Source organism: Aspergillus pseudonomiae, assembly GCF_009193645.1.
Source record: "Aspergillus pseudonomiae strain CBS 119388 unplaced genomic scaffold BDV37scaffold_50, whole genome shotgun sequence".
NCBI lineage: Eukaryota > Fungi > Ascomycota > Eurotiomycetes > Eurotiales > Aspergillaceae > Aspergillus > Aspergillus pseudonomiae.
Genome location: NW_022476042.1, coordinates 29962 through 50458, shown reverse-complemented (window position 1 = coordinate 50458; position 20497 = coordinate 29962). Strand labels below are relative to the sequence as shown.

Genomic DNA, 20497 nt, shown 5'->3' with positions numbered 1-20497 from the left:
TCGCCCCTGCTTTGCCGTCCATGAGCAAGGTCTGAGTTTTATCAATGGAGTTGTGAGATGAAGGCACTAGACAGGTGCGCAGACAGTCTTTGGTGCACAAGGTAGAAGGAATGTACTATATATTGGCGACCATCACCATAGATTCTACAAGTCAGGCTTAGTCGGACCAAAGTTAAGATGGCCTACCACAAGGGAAGCCTGTGGCAACATAGGACACAAGGGACTTTCTATGTCCATTTTTATCTTGCAATCATTTGTTATTTCTTCTCCTCGGCTCATGCTATTTCCTTCCCATGGCGGTTGGCGCAACGAGCTACCGAGAGTAGTGCTTCGCCCAGCGCCAATGGTCCTATGGCAACCTCTAGTTCAACTATAGCATTCTCGTCCGCCGTGGCTATAGAATCTCTCATTTCAGCTCAGGTATCTCAGTTGGCCAGTGTCCCACCGATCCCTCTACCAACAACCATCGATGATTACAACACTTGGACACAGGTTGCCAAGCTTATGCCACCTTTACAAACGTACGAAGCTAAGGACAACACGCTGCAGATGATGGCTGCTATAAGAGATTCTATCAGGACGGACTCAGATACTGGGATGACTGTTAATGGTCTGATTGGACGTGGCAACGCCCTAAGAGTCATGATCGTTGGGGATTCAATGACACAAGGCCAAGAAGGTGACTACACCTGGCGTTATCGTATCTGGCAATGGTTCAAAGAACAGGGAGTCGCTGTAGACTTTGTCGGGCCGTACACCGGCACAGTTCAACCTGACCACCCGGCGGCACCGGCATTGCCTCCATTGTACGGGCAAAAGCCATTGCCTGGAAAGCCAAAGACGAGCGGTGGCTATGCTGCCGATGTCTCCTCAGACTTTGATAAAGACCATTTCGCAGTTTGGGGTCGTGCAGCTGCTGTTGATAAAGGGTTGATCTATGATGTGCTCAGCACGTACCCTGCAGACTTGATGCTCATTATGTTGGGCTTTAATGATATGGGATGGTTTTACAGTGATTCTGGAGGTACTCTGGATAGTATCAACACTCTTGTCACCAACGCTCGCTCTGCCAACCCAAAGCTTAAGTTTGCTATTGCCAACGTACCGCAACGAAGCTTCATTGGAGGCCGAGAGGATCTTCCAGTCAGTACCAATATATATAACGCCCTGTTACGCGATTCAATTCCGAAATGGAGCACAGCCGATTCCCCGATCTCCCTTGTCAAGCTACAGGAGAATTACGACTGTGAACCTAGTGGATGTGCAGCCGGCTATGACGGACTTCATCCAACTGCGAGGGGTGAGTATCAAATTGCTCACGCATTTACTCGTACTCTGGTGAAAGACTTCAAGATTGGAAGCTCCCCATTATCTATCCCTGATAGTCTACCTGGAAGGCCACTCTCTGTACCGTCTAATTTTAAAGTCTTTACCAGTGCCACGGGAGTAACAGCTACATGGGATCCAGGTAGGTTCCTACGGTAACAGGATGTGGTACTATAGCCGGTGCTAATTGAACATTGGTAGTCTATGGAGCATACAGCTACGATGTTCAGTCTCGGATTCAAGGTGGTATCCCGAACTTTTCTGCAGGGAGCGTCTCTACACCGCGATGGGACTCGACCTGGCCAATTGACGGCTGGGTGTATGAAGTTAGGGTCCGTGCTAGCGCTGGCGACAATATCAAAGGAGACTGGACGTCAGTACTGTCTGCAACAGCGCATCCTCAGACTGCGGCGGCTCCCCGTAATGTAGTTGTGAAAGCTACTACAACTGGCTTTGACATCTCTTGGGATCCTCCCACCGGCGCTTATACTGATTCGATTATCGAGTATAATGTACTTTACTGGGACAAATCGGTGGATTGTACCTTTATTACAGGGGGGGCCTTCACTGGAACCTCGGGGCACATTGGCAATCTCAAGTCAGGGCATTATTATTTCATAGCCATCGAAACGTGGAATTCTGCAGGTGAAGGGTTCCCAGCAATTGTTACCGGCGTTGTGCCCGGCGCTGGGACTCCGGCCCCGCCGACTGATTTGAAAATCTTTGCCAATGATCCAACAACGGTCCATATGACGTGGGGCAAATCGGCAAACGCAGCTGGATATCGTCTCTGGAATAGAAATGTGCACGACAGCACAAGCGTGCTTACTGCGCAAAACGGCACGGTCGAAACTACCTGCAGCGATCAATACTTTCTCTTCCCGGGAACTTGGAATTATGAGTGGTGCGTTAGCGCTTTCAATGGTGGTCTAGAATCCGAAAGGGGAGCTTGTGTTTTGGCCCCTTCTCCGACTGCCGGAGGGAACGCAGCGCAGACCTGTCCTCCTCCGCCCGCTTGGTGTCCGAATGGCGGTGGAGCTGGGGACGGGGGAAGTGGAGGCGGTGGTGGTGGCGGCTCCACAAGCCCCCCTACCCCTGTACCTACCGGTGACCAGCCATGGCCAGTGGTTACTAATGGGCATTGCAAGGGCCCTGACTGCAAAGGCGGGCAATGCACGGGTCTTCTGTGCGCCTCCTTTGGCTGCACCGGGACTGGGTGTCTCAACGGTGTTTGTACGGGACCAAGTGATTGTGTTGTCCGAGGGTGCATTGGGCCAGGCTGTAAGGATGGGGTATGTATCTCCTCTGGCTGCATCACGGCAGGTTGTGTAGGCCCACAATGTGGCAGTGATGGGAAGTGTAGTGGTGACCGTTGCATCGCTTTGGGGTGCTCTGGATTGGACTGTGGGAAGGATGGCGTTTGCCATGGTCCCAACTGCTGGGAGGGAACTTGCAGCGGTGCTGGATGCGTCTCAGGCACTTGTACAGGAAGTTCCTGCACCAGCTATGATGGGTGTACAGGTGCCGACTGTTCTACTGGAGGTGGGGGCAGTTGCACAGGAGACGACTGCAGTAGTTGTACAGGGCAAGGCTGCGAGGACGGAAAGTGTACTGGAGATGACTGCAACGCATGCAAAGGGAAGGACTGTCACGATGGGCGCTGTATCGGAGAGGACTGTGTGAGTTGCTCAGGCAAGGACTGTAGCCCGAGCTCCGGAAGTTGCACCGGACCCCATTGCAGTGCTTGTGTAGGAATACACTGTGCCTGCTCTCACGGACACTGCGGTTGTAAAGGCCCACACTGCACTGCGTGTTCTGGTTTGGGATGTAGCTGCTCAGGCCTTCTGGGACTGTTCTGCAAATGCATTTCTTCTGGCTGTACCGGTTGCTCTGGGGCTGGGTGTGGCTGTCTAGGATCCAGTTGCGGTTGTTCGGGCCCTAGTTGCAGCAGCTGCAGTGGAAATGGATGTACTTGCTACGACCCTGAAGGTTGTAGTGGAGGAAAGGACACAGGGTCTACAACCACAAAAGAACCAACGACGTGTGCAACTAGCGTGACAGCAACGAATTGCAAGGTGGGCTGCTCAGTCACGAACTATGGCGATACTTCACGTACAACAGCATGTTTCACAACCGAATGCTCCACCACGCTCGGCTGCGAGACCAAGGGCACAACAGCGACCACAGCAACAACAACAAATCTCTGCCCACTAACCACAGATCCCGCTCCAATAGGGACTTGGGACCCCAATGGCCCTATACCTACTCTAGGGTCCGACAACCAATACACAGCGAGCGGCAAAGGGACTACAACAACGAAACCAACTACTACTACCTCTTCCCAGCCGTCCGGGACGACTTCTATACCTATACCAACCGTCAGCGACCCAGGTTCGTTCCCCGTCTATTGCTTTAAGGAGCATAATGACGGCTCGTTCGCGTCATTCAACACCGACTCTGTCAGTTCCGCAGTATCTTCGCTGTGCGGATCCGGCAACACTCTCAGCCCTAAAGGCCCCCCTTACAACTATGTCTACTCTGGCCAAAAGGGCATCAATGTGATCGCCTCTTTGCAATGGGCAGACAACCAATCCGGGTGCCGGCCTGAGAAGGGATTCAAGCTGGTAAAAGACAAAGTCTGTATCCTCCTTCCCCATATCTGACTATGACTAAACTATCCGGAACAGTGTACAAGCGCCTATGAAAAGATTGTCTCTAATTGCGATAAAGGAAATGCTGATAAATACGGCGGTGCCTTTATTGTGTCGTCTGACGATGGCTGCATCCAGTGGATGGTTTATGCACAGAAGGCGGAAAGTAAATGCAGTTGTAATGAGAATGGATGCACGCCCGAGAGCCCGGCTTGTTGTGCTAGTGGCACATGTGGAACAGATAAGCAGGTAACGCTTGCAGTGGTTCAATTCATTGATGCGAGTGAGGTGGATACACTATTTAGTTCACGGTTGAATTCGTTTTTGGAAGAGGGAAGCCAGTCAACAACCATTCCTTAACTTTTGGACTTTGTCTATAGAGCCGTGGGTGACTGACGCTGGAAAGGAAAAGCATTGTACATCTATATCTAACAACTTGCACCTTCCAACAACCAGGTCATATCTTTCATCCGTAGCTGGAGCTCTTTGCTGGTGGCAAAGCTTATTCCCTTTTCTGCGGCGCAGCTGAAGTCTAACACAATTACGGCAGTACTCTCATTGAGAGAATACGTTGGTTGCATCAGTGAATATTGCCTAGCTGCAATTGGAGTATACTAAAGATCTGGTTTCACTAACAGCATCAAGGGCAAGCAGCTGATTTCAATCCAGTTCTCAGGTAGGTAGCCAGGCAGGTAAGCAAACATGCTTACTATCTCTACAACAAAAGTCATGAAGACGGGACGAACCCTACTCTGAATAGCTTCATTTTCCATTTTCCTTTGAAAATAAAAGAAAGTGATCTACCAATGATTGTCCATGTGGGAAGCTCCGCCGAGGTATAGGCTACCCGGCCCGCAGATCCACTCCATGATGACAGTGCGGGCTGTCTTCCAGAACCTGCACTTACTTGCGAAAAGGTCAAAGAGAACCAGCACCGCCACTAGTTAAGCCTAGCCTGTAGCTCTCTTCGAAACAAGGATCACTGTAAATAGGGGTCGACATGTCTGGGTTGCGTAGCCGGGTCCATGGGATGTGAATGCACTCGTGCAATTTCTTGCACCATGTTAGTTTCTTGTCAGGCCAATATTCGTTTTTTGAGGGCATGGATGTGACGCTTTACCACGACGATGGCCGTACATATCGACTATTCTTCAAATATATATTCGCAGCCAAATTGAACATTACCATACAGCATCTTGTTGTGTTTTTCCTGCTGAGAGCACCTTGACCCTACGTATACTCGGCATTGATCAACGGGTGGGATCGTTGATGATGGCTTCAACGGAACCGGGTTAGAACGAACTTGTCAGCAGAATGGTGTGGAGTTTGCCCCTCGCTAACCCCAGTTATATTTTGTATGTACACTGCTTTCGTCTCCTGTTCCTAGTTGGGCTCACATCCCGGATGGAGCCGCCTTGACCTCGCTATAAACAATAGTAGTATTGCGTTTATCATTATAAACCTACACCAAAAGCATGCTAGGTAAAGCCACTAATGCAAGATTTTCAACTTTGGAGTTGGGATCGAAGCCATTTGTTAATTTACGGCATGATGGGATGAGAAGTACGCTAATTACGACAGCCTCGGCGATAGTCGTATATCTCAATTCTAGGCAGGCAAGCGCTACTGTCTTGGCTTAGGCGCCAACAAAAAAAATGCTGTTTTTTCTACTACAACAGGTCGCCTGGGATAACGAAAGGTACATATATATAGATGGCCTTGACGCCAGCTCTGTGAAGAGGAGGTTGTTTCCCACCATAGATGAAATCGTTTTACAATGGCACTAGCAACTCATTCAGTCGACCAACATGTGTCCCCGCTTTTCTCGCTCGGGGTTGATGTGTGGTATATTGTGCTTGACATTCTTCGTGAAGAGCCTGAACCGGACGAAGAAGAGGACGATGATGAGGACCCTGATAGTTTCTGGAAACCCAAGCGTATAGCCCGGAGACTACGTCATCTTCCTGATCTCATAAACATGAGTAGTACATGCACATGGTTTCGGGATTTGCTTGCTCCCACCATATTGGGCAACCTCGAATTATACAATACGGCAAAAAGCGCCCAGTCAATCACTGCGATCAGTCGGGGGAAGCATGCTGCATGTGTCAAGACGCTGCGCTACATTGGTATTTGTGAGACGGGTATGTGGCACAGAATGACAACAACGAATGCCAGAGAATCTAACCATTCGCTCCGCAGATCAGCAGAGCTCGCCCCTGGAGAAGGTGTATCCCCCAGAGGTTGACCGAGTTCTATCCAATCTACGCATGTTCAGTAATCTTGACAAACTCGTGATCGAATTTCCCTTCGACTACGACGATGACCTATTGATCGAATACTTTCAAAGTGATATATTCTACCCCGAGAACGCTCCATCTGAGGAGAGTGAAAATGCCTGGCGCGGACTGATGGCAGCAAGCCTTCACGCAATCGTATCCAATTACACTCACTCCTCATCCAGTGGTCAACCACCCCTATCCATCGAATTCCGCGATCTGAACATTTTCATGGTATCAATTTTCACAACCGACGCATTCCAGTCCTTCCTATCACAACTTACGACTTTCAATCTCTCTATACGGAGATGGGATAATGGCGTTGGCTGGACAATGATGACCCAACCCATCTTCAGCGATTTCTCACACTACCTAGGGCCCTTCTTCTTCAACCACCTCGCCACCGTGGAAGAATTCTCCTTCGATCCCCGGGAAACGGCATCGCTTGGAAACGGAGGGCAACCGTATTGCGAGGACATCGGTCTAAGAAATGCGACAATGCCAAGGCTGCGGAAAGTTACATTGAAGAACATTATCCTCTGTTCTGAGCTGCGCGACTTTCTTGTTCGGCACAAGACCACGTTGGAGTCTATTGCGTTCGAGGACTGTTTTGCAAGTGGCGAGCGGCCATGGCAATACGGGCAACCGATCGACTGGAGAGAGCTATTTGCCACTCTGGCACAGGAGCCTTTTTCTCGGCTTACAAACTTTCAGCTTACATGGAAAGATAGTCAACTGCAGATGCTTGACCTTGACGATACGTGGGGTGATCCCGGGTTGGTCCAGCGGGTACGCCAGAAGCTCGAGAGGGAGCCCGACGCAAAAGCATTCCCATACTGTGAGGTGGACAGCAAGTATGGAGCGAGATATTCTGCCATAGAGGCCACCCACACCGCGTTTCTAACGGGAGCGGACTACCAGAGTTATGTGGATCTTATGTCCGTACTTCAACGGAATGGTACGCATGGTGGCCGAGTACGCAACTACTAACGGCAAGCAAACATGGGGTGGTTAGGTTGACGCGGCAGAGGACCCAGCTTTGGGCCGAGAGAAATATTAAGGCGAACCGTGTGGCACCAGAGGGCATTCCGGTCTTTAAAGTAGCTTTGATCCTAATCTATATCGGAATGCAATTTTAGAATGTGTTTTGGGGAAAGCAGTAAAAGAAGGCAACATCCCTCAGGAACAAATATATATATATGCTCGGCACGGACTTCATACGGCTGAAGAAACGGGATCATGAGCATACTGTGGCAATTGATTTTATTTGAGATATATTTAGATACAGATATCGTGTTAGATAGGGTTAGGGCTTCGGCAGAGTTATTTCATATTCATGTCGCTGTCACAATCGAGGGAGGCGTGCGAGGCATTGGTGGTCAGGGCAAGCTTGATCATTATAGTTGGACATATCCGTATATGTTGTTACCAATATAAACGATAACTTATGCTAAGCTCGTACATACGACCATAGGGTGTGGAGAACAGGGCTTCCCGTCCGCTCAGCCGTACTTAAGCCACACGCCGGGAGGTTAGTAGTTGGGTGGGTGACCACCAGCGAATCCCTCCTGTTGTATGTTTTTCTTTTTGTCATTGTTAGTCATTCAGCATGCAAATAGAATACGAGCGTGAGGATGCTGCATAGAGTACATGTAGCATGCTGAATGCCGCACGTAAAACTCCGGACACATACTTTGCGACTGATAGTATCACGCCAATAGAGAGATGGAGGAGCCTCCACTGACAGTTATAGCATAGAATTAATCTACAACAATAACAAATCTGTTTGCTTTACCGGATTCCAAAGATGCCTATACAATAGGGTCTCAAATTCTCCACAAAAAACTGCAGATCAAATAGTTCCCGTTTCCAGAAACAAGAATATATACAGGATCAACCCGCTGTAAAGAATAGAATAAATCACAAGACAAAAGTGAATCAATCACAAGAACCAGCCATCAGAAAGTAATCTCCTCCATCTCTGCCTTTTCCCCCTTACTAGGCATTTCCACCACACTTGGGGAAAGGAGCGTCACCTGGCGAAACCTTTCCAGCATATCCAACACTGTCACCGGGGTGTGCAAAGACAGTCTCCTTGCCCTCGACGGTACTGCATCCGTTTCCAATATTCGCCGTGAAGATCTCGGGCAGCTGATTAAATTGCGTGGAGTCAGAGCCGCCCTCGATCTCGACCTGGGCGCAGTTCATGTACATCTCGCGGTTTCCCTCGATGTTGAACCAGCTCCAAGCGAACAGCGCCTGGCCACCGGGCGCGAACGAGGGGATCTCAAAGTCCCATTCAAGCTTGAGGGGGCATCCTCCCATGTACGACTCGATCACACGGAAGGTCTCGCCGTTATCGTAGCTGAGCGAGATCTGGCAGGAGCCTCCACGGTGGTTGTTTCCGGGCGCAAGTTTCATGTAGTCGCTTTGGCCGGCGGTGTAGTTGGCAACGGTGCGCCAGGCGGCGTTCTTATGGTGGCCTCTGCAGGGGAAGTTGGATCCTGTGTTTGGATGCCATGATTAGATCCGGCTGGGCTATCTCGAAGGGATAAGGGACTCAACCCGGTTACGGGTCTTACCATTTGGCTCCAATGGGGAGGTGTTGTCGTAGTCAATGTTCGACCAGTCATTCTTGGGATCGAACTGACTCTTCAAAGGGAAAGGACGGATCATTTCCATATGGGCCAGAGCGGTACTGGCGGTTGCGATTGCAGCGACGATGTAGGCGGTGAAATGCATTTTGCTTGGTCTGGGGGCTTTGTTGCGCTTGTTGGACAAGGTGAGGGTGTTGGCTTGAGATGGAGGCACGTTCTGAGATGCCAATGTCTTGGTCGCGAGTTGGTGTTCTTATATATTCGTGGTTTGACGAACTGATATCTTGTCTCATATCCCTGTTACCCTCGCCGGATATGTAATGATCCTCCGATGCTACGTTGTTTAATTAAATGTGAGGCATGATACTGGATGCTATGATGTGTGGATACTGCAACCCCATCCATGGAAATTGTCCGTCCCATACATCACGTTGAGGTTGTTCGACGGTGACATTCGACGGCGCTTAGAGTGATGTATAATATACAGACACCTAGAATAGGATACGATCAACACGCACAGGCAATTACAGCGCATATCGATAATATTCATTGTTGTGTATAGGCGAAATGCCGACGATGTCACAATTGGACGTTACCAAAGCAGCACATCACACAGGTCGGTGCTGGATGCCTATCAATTCCAAGTACGTAAAACGTGAATTAGAGAAATGAGCTTAAGCAGAACTTGCAGCAGGCTCAGTTTCGTCACGTTACATCGGCGCCAGGATTCATGGTTGGGTTTCTGAAGAACTGTCCACCTTCTGTTTAGGTACATTATCGACGAGCAGGCTAAGCCCTAGTTGTCGCATCGCCCTATGTCCTGCATGCAAACTCATTTCCAGGGCTGATATCAGATCCTCTTATGATTGGGCCGAAGAACAATCCATTAGGAGAGCGTTGGAAGGGGGAGCGTGCAGAGCATTTTGGAAATCTCTTGGCGTGACCAGAATGTAACCCTATAAAATTAGAGTGTTTTATAGGCGATCTGGACAATCCCCGGTGTGGGTCGCGTTGAAGACATGAAACACAACTCATTTCCCGGGTCTAGCGGCATTGTATGGTTCGATTGAGCGCGATTCGATAAGTTGAGTAGATCAATTATCATGTAACTCTTGGGTGGCTCCCCATATCAACTTCAGTCTCAAGTATGCCAAGGAAATGTATAGAACTGCATGAACTGCATCTCTCTTCGAGAAGATAGGTCAGAAACAATTTCCGCGGCGCGTAATTGAACATGAATATCCGTAGATATCCGTTCACGCCGACTGATGTAGTAACTGCCGTGCACTACCAGAAGCTACATCACCATACAACCTCATTTTGACCACTTCCATAATGACACCGTGACTACTGTCCATGGAGGGCCCCAGCGAAGATCGACATGAATATGCAGATATCCGTGAATGTCTTTGTCGGTGATGGCGGGTTATGCCGAAGAATAAGGGGCAAGTATCCTTGCAAAAGCGCTAGGGAGGTTCTAACCTGGGGCATACATGCATTCATACGAGTAATGTTGGATTTTAAATAATCTAGTCGGCATTTCCCAATAGTGTGTTTTCCGACCAGAAAACCTCGTATACCACTTCCCGGACTTTTCCAAGATGAGCCTTGTGCAATTCGCAAAGTTTCTCCTCACCCCCTCATAGCTACCAAAGATAACGGAATAAGATTCTCTATCATAGCTTGTTGTAATACATGTAGTGCCAATACGGTCCGATGGGAGTGATGGATGAGGGAAGCTTGGGTATAGGCGTGCGATGATATATTCAGGTATATATTGCAGGTTAAGTACCCCATTGCCCGTCTATCGAGTGTTAAATGCCCGATTGCAAGCCCATGGCCGGATACTTTCAAGCAAGATACGGGAAATATAGAGTCGCTGTGGTTACCGACACAGTCCCTGAAGGGTAGAAGATCTATTACTCGAGTGGTTATAATTACTGTACAATGCCCTTACTACTAGTAACCCTAGTTGCTGCTCCCACATGACTACCCGTGGCATATTGCAACATTACTAGGCATTCTCAACCCTCACCTGCACCGTGACCGGTTTATAGAATCAATGTTCACTAGTCATCAGCCCGTCCATGGGTTTACGTTAAACTTGATAGGCGAAAGAACCTGGCAAGAATCATTATAAACCTGGCAATTTGCCATTTGATACCTGTCAAGACATATTCCAGAAACACCCTTTCTACTGTGATCAGCTCAGCTGGGATGTTTGCTTCTCATTCTAATTCAAAAATCACACCGAACTCACAAGTATAAGCTACGTTTTGTGATATAACAACTATAATCTCAACATGGAGGTTATACTGATTCAATTGGTGCGCGTTCAGCCTGACACTTGAGCCAACGGGTTGGGGTAGAACTCGACGGCCTTCCCCCACGATAGAGAATCAGGTCCGAAAGTTAAACATCAGAGCGTCTCGCAACCGGTGCTCCATCTAGTTAGTCTGGCCCACAATCTTCAGAGGCCTAATTGTCGGATTTACTGAAACTCCGAGGTTGGTTCCGCCAAGAAGGAAAAGTGGCAATATTTTGTCATTCCAAAGACACATATACATACATTTAGATTTCAAAACAAAACGAGGTAAGAAAATAGAAATATGACAACTCAAGGCAAAGCATTGAACTTGCGTAGCTCGGATTCGGTCCAGTCCCACAAGCGTTTTCCCATATCCTTGCTGTTAGCATAGTGATTATATGGCTTCAAATGTCCCACGGGAATGTAGTAGCTTCCATTGACGAGGTCTTGCTTTTTCGCACCAGCTGCGGCCCACAGCTCATTATAGGCCCCCTGAGGAACGGGCGTTCCAAGAAGGTTCAGTGTCTTTGAGCCCAACGCAGCAAGGGTAGAGCGCTCGTTCAACGAGCTGTATAGATCAGTGAGAATAATCCCGGGATGGACGGACACGGAGGTTATGGAAGGATATCGCCGCGCAAGCTCAGCTGCGAATAGAATATTTGCTGCCTTTGACGCTCCGTATCGAGTGTTCGTGTTCACCTTCTTCAACCGGTCTTGATCCAGGATGGTCTCAAAAGAGGGGGCCAGATTATGTCCGATCGATGCGAGTGATACAACCCGCACATCTGAATTGGGCTCTTCTGCTGTCTTGAGTAATGTGGGCAACAACAGCTTTGTGAGAAGAAAGTGACCAGTATGGTTAGTACCAAGCTGGATCTCATGGCCCATCTCTGTCTCTCCTGGTGGAAGAGACATCACACCTGCATTGAGGATCAATATGTCGAGCCGTGATGATTCTGCGTGGAATTTTTGTGCCGCTGTTTGAATCGATTTAATAGACATTAAATCCAGCGGAAGCCAGGTTATTTCAACATTCTTCGATAGCGACGCTTTTATAGAGCTGATAGCCGTCTGCGCTTTCGACTCCGACCGTGCGGCAAGATATATTCTTTGTGGTCGATGTTTGGCCAACTGAAGAATTGTTTCTTTGCCTAGTCCAGCATTTCCTGCAAAGAATTAGTATGTGGTCTTACTTCTCCCAGGTGAATCACGACATACCTCCAGTCACCAACGCTACCTTTCCTGATAGATCTGGGATGTCTCGATCAGGGTTGAAGCTCACACCTCCAATATAATTGCAAGGGTTCAGATTCGCTCCTATGAACGCTGCCATTTCTTGAGTGTACCAAGTTTTGGAGATAGGATTAAATGTTCAATAAATCTTGAAAGCAAATAGAAACAGGCCTTATATTGGTGTCGTATCGCATGTCTAAGATAGATAATGATTGATTCTAGGACAAACACCTACCCCTGCAGACCCTTTATATTTTTAGAGGTGGCAAACGTTCTGTCCAGTTCTTACTCTAACACTGAAGATCTTGCGATCTTGCGGGACTCCTCCTTCAAGTGGACACATGAATGTGAAGCTGATCCGAGTCCCGACTCCTACTCTCATTAAGCTTGCAGATCATCATCCGTTTCTCCAAACCATTGGCATGTCTTTGCGAGTCGGGTAGATTGTTGACCCGGCCCACATACCAAATCCGCCACACGCCCCACTTGTTCCTAAGGCTTGTCTTTTAATTCTGGATTGTATGTGCAAAAGCTCATGATGCCACTAATTTCTAATATGAGCGATGCCGGGTCTATATTGAGTGGCAGTGAAAGCAAACCGAGGTATGGCGCTTTTCACCAGAGCTTGCCTAGGGTGTGGCTTGCTATAGCCCTATCCCCCTATTCAGGTCAATCCCAGCCACAATGCGTATTATTGAGAATTCTTTATTCAAAGTGTTCGGTTCGATTAATTTTAGATATATTCCTAGTAGTATCGGTAGTATGATAGAAAATAAAAACAGTTAAGTTTTATTTTTTATTTTTTATTTACAGGTTTGTGATGCGTCCCAGCGGTTGCGCATTCCGTCGTCAATCCCCATCGTGACATCGTATATGCTGCAAATGCCCCGAGATAACAGCCAGCTGATAAGAGAATACCAGACGTTATCTCTTCCGATATGATAGATATGCAGGGAGGACAGCAGAGCAGATAACCGGACAGTAGCCGATGCTTGGCCGTGCGGGGAAAACGATACTAGTATGTGGGGATTTTCTCCGGTGGTACATTTCAACAACCGACGCAGTCACGCCATAAGAAGGATTCAATTGCTTCTTATAATGTCTGTCTCCCACGTCAACCGACGCATCCCGTCGTATCAACCGTACCAGTGTCATGTCTGCCAAAGCCGCTTCACCCGACATGAGAATCTCAAGCGACATGCCAAGCTCCATTCCCGTTCACAGGAGGAGGCCTCGCTGCCCTGTGACTTTTGTCAGACAACTTTCTCACGTCCCGATCTGCGACATCGACATATGAAGAGAAAGCATCCGGAGTATGAGCAGAGACGGGCGACGAAAAGGTCCCTGCGTGAGCCGATCGTCTCTAGACCAGGCAGTGACGCGCGGAGACCGCAACGACATGATGTCTACCTGTCTTCTGAATCGTCGCCAGACAGTCAAGATGGCTTTCACCTGCAGAATTCGGGTGATGAGGGTGAGCTAGAGGTGGATGGTGGAATTTGGAATACGCCGTTGCCGCAGACGCAGCATCCACTCTTCCATGGCCACGACGCAGGAAGCCCAACTAACCGCCCAGCCACAGCTGAAGTACATAGGGAACAAGTTGTAACAGGTCCATCCGTCCAAGGGCCCTCAATAAACGAGTCAGATTGTATGGGCCGTATGGTGCGAGATGCGATAGAACTAGAACGGAACCTGCTCCTGGGAACGTCGTTTCTGAAGCCGACCTACGAACTTGACGACCAGTTGCAATCTGCCATTATACCACAGCCTTCTTCATTTGACACAAATATCCCCGGCGCCCAGTTTAGCCAAGGCAGCCCTGATACATTTCCATCGAATTACCAGTTCGATTGGTCCCCATCACATTCGCAAATTACACGCGGCTGTGACCTCTTCTTCAAACATATTTCGCACTTTCTCCCATTTCTGCACCAACCAACATTCGACGCCACACATATCCCTCTACACCTACTCCTCAGTATTCTTTCCCTCGGCTATCAGCACGGCGAAGACCCAGAGTCTGGCGATCAAGCCGGCTCAGGCGCAAACCTATCCGTCCGTTGCTTCCACCACGCCCGTGCTCTCACCACCGCTGAGGAAAGCAGAACCGATACCCCAAAGCAGAATACCACCCTCATCCAATCATATCTGCTCCTCCAAATATGCGCCATGATGTACCTCTGCGGCGACTCATCATCATCCGGCCTCAAGATGCACTCCAACATGATATCCCTCGCGCGAGCAGGAGGTCTCATGCAGCCCATGCCCACCGCAACCTCCACGACCGAAGATCTAGAGGCGCTCTGGCATGAATTCATCAAAGCCGAGTCACACAAGCGAACCTCCTTCGCCGTGCACCAGATCGACGCACTATGGTACCAATTCCTATCCATCCCGCGCTCCATCTCGCATCTAGAAGTGAAACACGACCTCCCCTGCCCCGAAGCACAATGGATCGCACCCTCCGCTGCCGAATGGGCGCACCGCCATCTCGTCGCCAGGAACCCCGGACCCGCAGTCCCATACCCTGACGCAGTGCGCCGGTTCCTGTCCTCCGACGCGCGTCCAGACTCCATCCCGCCATTCGACCCCTACGGGGCCATCAACATCGCCCAGTTCCTCATCTCTAGCGCGCGTGAGGTCTCCGGCTGGTCCACCATGACCGGCATGCTGAGCATGGACCGCCTCGACGCCCTGCGCTCGTCGCTCCTCGCCCTGGGCCCGTTTATCCGGCCGCAGCCCGAGACCGCCAAGGCAATGCACGCCATCGCAACATGGGAGACCGCCATGATCGAGCTGCATCTGTGGTCGCCGGCGCACACGGGCGGCATCGTGGCGGCCAGTCTGGATGCCGTGGTGAGCCAGTCGACCTCGCTCGCGCCGTCGTATGAGTTCCTGTGGGAGGCTGACACGGCGAAAGCCATCCAGCCGCACGTCGACTGGTTCCTGCGCTATCTGGATACCACGCGCGAGCCGGACAGCGAGGCGCCGTGGGTGGCCGTGTATGCGTACAAGGCGTTTTTGATTGCGTGGCAGCTTGTGCGTGGCGGCATCCCGAATGCGATGCGCGTTGTTGGCATCGCGGATGGGGATGTGGAGGGGGCGCTGGGGTGGGCGAAGGAAGTCTTTCGCCGGAGAGAGAGGTGGATGCTGGGTAGGCTTGTGTTGTCTTGCTTGGAGGGGTTGGGGAGTTGAGGTGGCCTTCCTGCTTCCTGAGTTTCATTACTGTGTACGCTATATACGGGTTAATACTATAGTTACTGTGATTACTGGCATACTATGATGTGTATTGTCCGATCGGGTGAGAAAAGTAAATTATGTATACGCGATCTGCTACTGCAGGGGAATCCCATGGATTAGGAACATCATGAAAATCAATACATCTCGTATCGCCAATTCAGCTGCACCATCTCCTCCGTGACACCACCGCGGACAACCTTCGCGATCTGCTCCGGATCGCCCGAGTCCAAGCGTTTATTCTCCCGCAAGACCAGCCACCGGTAGACGGTCATCGTCACTGCTAGTAGAACCGCACTCGCCATCAGCGTCCCGAAGGCGGCGTAGAAATGCGGCGGCGCGTAGTAGAGATACGACGCCCAGATATTGGAGGTTCCGCCAATAGCGTTCACCAGAGCAGAGGCAGCGGCACGTTTGGAGACTGGGCGTGCCAGATGCAGGTTGATTGTCTTGTAGAGGAGAAGTTGCGGGCCGACGGATGCAAAGGGCAAAATGACCATGGAGAAGTAGCGGGCACCGACATTCAGTGTTGCCATGGGGATGATGTACATGACGATGGCGATGGCCACGCAGAGCTGGATGATCGGGTACACGGTATTCTTGCGGTCAGAGTAGTACATGAGGACGTAGTAGACTGCGCCGGCGAGGATGTAGGGCGGGGCAGTGAGGAGCAAGGTGATGGTGTTGTTGAAGTTAAGGGACCCGACGAGTGTGGGGAAGTAGTTGGCAATAGAGCCTTGGGTTTGGGAGAGCATGTTTGCGAAGATGAGGAGCAGGAGTTTGGGGTCGGAGAGGGCTTTAGCGAAGCCGCGTAGTACGCTTTCGTTCTCTGTGCCTTCTGCTGCTCCGGCTTCCGACTCGATGCGCCATACGGCGAGGTCACGCTCGATTTGGGATAGAATGCGGCTGTTGTGTGGGAATTCGGGCATGATGCAGGCGCATATCACCCCCATGCCGACTGTTGCGCTGCCTTCGATGATGAAGAGCCATTCCCAACCGGCAATGTTGTGCGTGCCGTCGAGTTGCAGGATGGCTGCTGCGAAGAGCCCGCCGAAGGCATTGCCAACTTGCTGTGCAATGTAGAGACCCGCAATGCGCTTCCCGAGTTCCTTTTTTGTGTACCATGCAGAGAGATAGTAGATCGCACCGGGGAAGAAGACAGCCTCCGCCACTCCGAGAACGGCTCGAACAGCGAGCAACTGGCCGTATGTTTTGACTGCCGCGGTGGCAGCGGAGATACAGCCCCAGATCACGACAGCAACACAGATGTACATGCCAGGCCGGGAGATCTTGGTTATAATAAGGTTGCTAGGAATCTGGAAGGGCAGGTAGCCGACGAAGAGGATGGAAACTGCGGTGGCAAACTGTTGGGTGGTCATGTTGAGATCTTCCATGATCCCCTGGAGCTTGGCTGCGGCCAAATTCTGGCGGTCGATGTAGTTCAAAATGTACAGGATCCCAATGGTGGGCAGTACAAAAAGGTCAACCTTTCGCACAATTTTCTTGTTGAGGGTGTTGATCTCGTCTCGGCTGAGATTGCGAAGGCTCTCTGGCATCCGGCTATATGCCGCGTCAGGGACATCGAGTTGCCCTTCTGCAGCGGAGATATTGTCATCGCTATGCATTGATAGCGGCCTTTTTTTGGTGTCCATGGCTGTAGCTATGGGTGCGATAGATATCAAGGTCAACAAGTTTTTCTTTGCTCGACACCAGCAGATTCCAATGTTATGGACCGGTTGCAGGCAGCTGGTCTCTGTTTGAGTGAGAATTGAATCTGAACGAGGGCTCCTCCCCTTGCCTTCGTAATAAAGGGCTCCGGAATGGCTGTTATCAGGGAGTCATGGTGCAGGCAATGGAGCGGCTATTGACCACGACGGCTGTTGGAGGAGCTGTGAGTCAAATGATTCGCGGAAGGTTCGCTAGTGGGGCGGCATAGATAAAGAAAGAGGGGAATAGCACCACAGATATCAGTCCAATTGGAAATCTTACCAGGACAATTAGACCTTTGGTTCAAATCCGGGGTACATAAAACCGAGTGGGTCTTATCGGGAGGAGTGAAAAGCGTTGAGGAGCTCCTCCCGCCCGCTGTCGGAGATGACCCGAGCCCTATACTGCAAGATAAGCAAGTCAGTGTCGCTCATGGATAGACCACCCTTATTAAAAGACACATAGTCACCAGCTGCTACTCATATTATCACTATCATCAGCTCCTCACAGATACACACAACACAATGCCAGCCCCAACAAAGACCTACCCCACGCCTCAGACGACCGAGATCGTCAACTCTCGTCTGAGGCTCCTGAACAAAATCAGGGCGGGAGAATACCCATTAATGACCTTCATGGCCATTCCCTCCGTTCGCATGGCCCAGATCGTTGCCTTAACGGGTGTCGACGGCATCATCATTGACTGCGAGCACGGCCACATTGGCGACGACTCAATGCACAACTCTGTCTCTGCCATTTCAGCGCTCGGGGTCTCGCCCATTATTCGCATCCGTGGCCCCGCCCACGACATTATCAAGCGCGCTCTAGACACAGGCGCACACGGCATCATGGTCCCGCAGATCAACAACGCAGAAGAGGCACAACAAATCGTCGCCTCCTCCAAATTCCCTCCGCAGGGGGTGCGTGGCCAAGGCTCAGCGTTCCCAGCTATCGGCCATGGCCTCACCACCCCGGAGTACATGATCTCCGCCAACGAGACAATCCTGACTATGATCCAAATAGAGACGCGTGAGGGCGTCGAAAACGTCGATGCCATCTGTGCCGTCCCGGGAGTGGACCTCGTCTTCATCGGTCCGAATGACCTGGCGCAGTCGCTTCTTGGATATGTGCCCGCCCGTGGAGATGAGCCCGAGTTTGTCGCTGCTGTCGATAAGATTATTGCGGCGGCGCGGAAACATGGAAAGTGGGCTGGCCGTATGGTTAACAACGGTACTATGGCCAAGGAGGCCCGAGAGCGATATGACACCGTTGCTATTACGGGCGATACCAAAGCCATTCAGAATTGGTACATTTCGGAGTTTGAGGTTGCTCGGTCGTGAGAGACTGGAGGTTATGTTGATATCGGTAATGAATCAGGGCTTATAGACTAGATAGTGAATCTAACAATATACCCATACCCATTTTAGGTCTATACGGTCGGCTTAGATATAAAATATTGCTTTTTGTGCATTAAACTGAGATCTTGCTTCTTCGCACATAGCCACTTTTACTAGATAGAGCATGCATTGTGTCACAAATCCTGAAGAATGCTAACTAGATTATCTTTGAACTCGCCGTTACCCCAGCTCAAGACAGCTGAGAGGTGACGCAAGAAATTCAGCGACCCGTTTTTCGAAGTTGTCCTCCAGATCCCTATGCATACCATCTGGAAGTCTTCATTAGGGCTTCGAAAATGAAGCCATAACTCATGAACTGGCCATTCAGTAGTGATAGAAAAGGCTAGGTTTAACTTGATGTCCGGAGTAGCTTGACCGGATTCAGGACTGGCTTCCACGCAATCTTGGTTTTCTCTATTCAGATCCTGACTATCTACAAGATCTGAAAGGCTTTTGAGTATCAGAAGGGCCGTTGAGCCACCTACTGCAGCTTGGTTCTGGGCTTGGTAGAGGTTCCCTCCGGTTGCACCGGCCTTTGCCTCGACTATCAGAAAGGGAAAACGAAGGACCAAAGGGGTGACATGCGGATCACTAATTAGCGTAGAGGTATCTTGCATATCGAACGAGAGGCTTTGTGCGATGTCACGGCTCTTTGTGTGCTCAAGGGAATCTGCTAAGCTATCGTCCGAGAGCCCGACGCATATATCTGGCCGGGGATCCTTCAGCCTGAACACGGGAATAGTTGGCTCGATTGCGCGTGAGGGATCCGGGGAAGGGTAAAGACTGTCAGTGGCGGCATTCTCCTGCAAAAGTTGATCTCGCTGGCTTCGTTTGCGTGGAATGGTAGGGCGAGGGTTGTGTACTGGAGGCTTTAAATCTGTACGCCAATCTAACCACGGAGTTAGGATATAAAAATGCCCAATCTCAACTAGCGACTGGGGGAAGTGCTAGCTTGCCTCGGTTACGAACAGCCTCAAATTCTACAAGTTTTAAATCGTTGATGGCTGCGTATAAAGCTTCTGTCCATTCGGCTTCCCCGGATGGTTTTTTCTCAAGTTCCTTGGACTTCCTCCAGAGCCTTTCCGAAACTTGGTGCAGGTGATCATCGCCAGAGCTGGTTGAATTATGAAAAATCCTTGTATCGACATAATAACTGATACTTGCGGGTATTTCGTCGCCCACGAAGATCTTGGCGCGCCGAAGATGGCCGCCGCGATATTGTGCATCACTGGGCCTAACCGGACTGCTGGATCGCGACCTTTGGGAAGAGCGTGTGGAAGGAGGAGGTATTATTGGAATGTCTGATAAATTGTGTGTTCTCTTCTCTGAAGCTATCTGTAAAAGCGTACAAGGGGGGAGAGACGGGGTATTATTATTGTGCTCCTCGAGAGCACTACATGTTAGACGAGTGGTCGGGGAAGCCGGCTTATGTTGTTTTATAGCTGAAAATGTAGATGAACAAGAGCGTGACCGCTTCATTTATGCCTGAGTGATAATCTTTACGGCCTACATATAGGGCGAATGTGTAGCACTTTTGACTGGTAGCAAGGAGAGTGACGTGGCAGGTAAAGAATATAAGATAAATAATTCAGGCTGGCCACGGTTATCTGCAAAGAGACATATCAATAAATACTAGTCCATATATCGTTAGATCGTACTTGGCATTAGTCCTGGAGAAACTTCGGAACCATCTTCTTGGCATAGTTTTCGCTCCATAGTATATACAACCACAACAAGTACGCTTGGTATTCCTATAACT

The 20497-nt window shown here is 50.1% G+C and overlaps 8 protein-coding genes across 8 annotated transcripts; 4 read left to right on the top strand and 4 right to left on the bottom strand.

Annotated features, from left to right (window-relative positions):
- Positions 1 to 504: 504 nt before the first annotated feature.
- Positions 505 to 4337, top strand: BDV37DRAFT_295350 (uncharacterized protein; the record flags this gene model as incomplete). The annotated part of the gene is made up of 7 exons (XM_032089850.1): positions 505 to 1468; positions 1528 to 2559; positions 2590 to 2654; positions 2685 to 2817; positions 2848 to 3087; positions 3121 to 3950; positions 4014 to 4337. The coding sequence occupies 7 exons, from the start codon at positions 505 to 507 to the stop codon at positions 4335 to 4337; spliced, it is 3588 nt and encodes a 1195-aa protein (XP_031939808.1).
- A 1384-nt stretch (positions 4338 to 5721) lies between these two features.
- Positions 5722 to 7371, top strand: BDV37DRAFT_159673 (uncharacterized protein). The gene is made up of 2 exons (XM_032079140.1): positions 5722 to 6121; positions 6180 to 7371. Exons 1-2 carry the CDS (start codon positions 5755 to 5757, stop codon positions 7244 to 7246), a joined length of 1434 nt encoding a protein of 477 aa, XP_031939807.1. The 5' UTR covers positions 5722 to 5754; the 3' UTR covers positions 7247 to 7371.
- Positions 7372 to 8193: 822 nt separating this feature from the next.
- BDV37DRAFT_295348 (uncharacterized protein) lies at positions 8194 to 9013 on the bottom strand. The gene is made up of 2 exons (XM_032089849.1): positions 8839 to 9013; positions 8194 to 8760 (listed from the first exon to the last, which is right to left on the bottom strand). Exons 1-2 carry the CDS (start codon positions 8996 to 8998, stop codon positions 8255 to 8257), a joined length of 666 nt encoding a protein of 221 aa, XP_031939806.1. The 5' UTR covers positions 8999 to 9013; the 3' UTR covers positions 8194 to 8254.
- A 2207-nt stretch (positions 9014 to 11220) lies between these two features.
- On the bottom strand, positions 11221 to 12758 carry BDV37DRAFT_252415 (uncharacterized protein). Its single transcript, XM_032082418.1, has 2 exons — positions 12380 to 12758; positions 11221 to 12327 (listed from the first exon to the last, which is right to left on the bottom strand). The coding sequence occupies exons 1-2, from the start codon at positions 12492 to 12494 to the stop codon at positions 11471 to 11473; spliced, it is 972 nt and encodes a 323-aa protein (XP_031939805.1). The 5' UTR covers positions 12495 to 12758; the 3' UTR covers positions 11221 to 11470.
- Positions 12759 to 13687: 929 nt separating this feature from the next.
- Positions 13688 to 15592, top strand: BDV37DRAFT_272799 (fungal specific transcription factor domain-containing protein; the record flags this gene model as incomplete). Its single annotated transcript, XM_032084946.1, has 1 exon — positions 13688 to 15592. The coding sequence occupies one exon, from the start codon at positions 13688 to 13690 to the stop codon at positions 15590 to 15592; it is 1905 nt and encodes a 634-aa protein (XP_031939804.1).
- A 61-nt stretch (positions 15593 to 15653) lies between these two features.
- Positions 15654 to 17286, bottom strand: BDV37DRAFT_295341 (major facilitator superfamily domain-containing protein; the record flags this gene model as incomplete). The annotated part of the gene is made up of 1 exon (XM_032089848.1): positions 15654 to 17286. The coding sequence occupies one exon, from the start codon at positions 17284 to 17286 to the stop codon at positions 15772 to 15774; it is 1515 nt and encodes a 504-aa protein (XP_031939803.1). The 3' UTR covers positions 15654 to 15771.
- Positions 17287 to 17853: 567 nt separating this feature from the next.
- On the top strand, positions 17854 to 18681 carry BDV37DRAFT_295338 (HpcH/HpaI aldolase family protein; the record flags this gene model as incomplete). Its single annotated transcript, XM_032089847.1, has 1 exon — positions 17854 to 18681. The coding sequence occupies exon 1, from the start codon at positions 17866 to 17868 to the stop codon at positions 18679 to 18681; it is 816 nt and encodes a 271-aa protein (XP_031939802.1). The 5' UTR covers positions 17854 to 17865.
- Positions 18682 to 18872: 191 nt separating this feature from the next.
- On the bottom strand, positions 18873 to 20277 carry BDV37DRAFT_295336 (uncharacterized protein; the record flags this gene model as incomplete). Its single annotated transcript, XM_032089846.1, has 2 exons — positions 19695 to 20277; positions 18873 to 19627 (listed from the first exon to the last, which is right to left on the bottom strand). Exons 1-2 carry the CDS (start codon positions 20215 to 20217, stop codon positions 18873 to 18875), a joined length of 1278 nt encoding a protein of 425 aa, XP_031939801.1. The 5' UTR covers positions 20218 to 20277.
- Between the last annotated feature and the right edge of the window lie 220 nt (positions 20278 to 20497).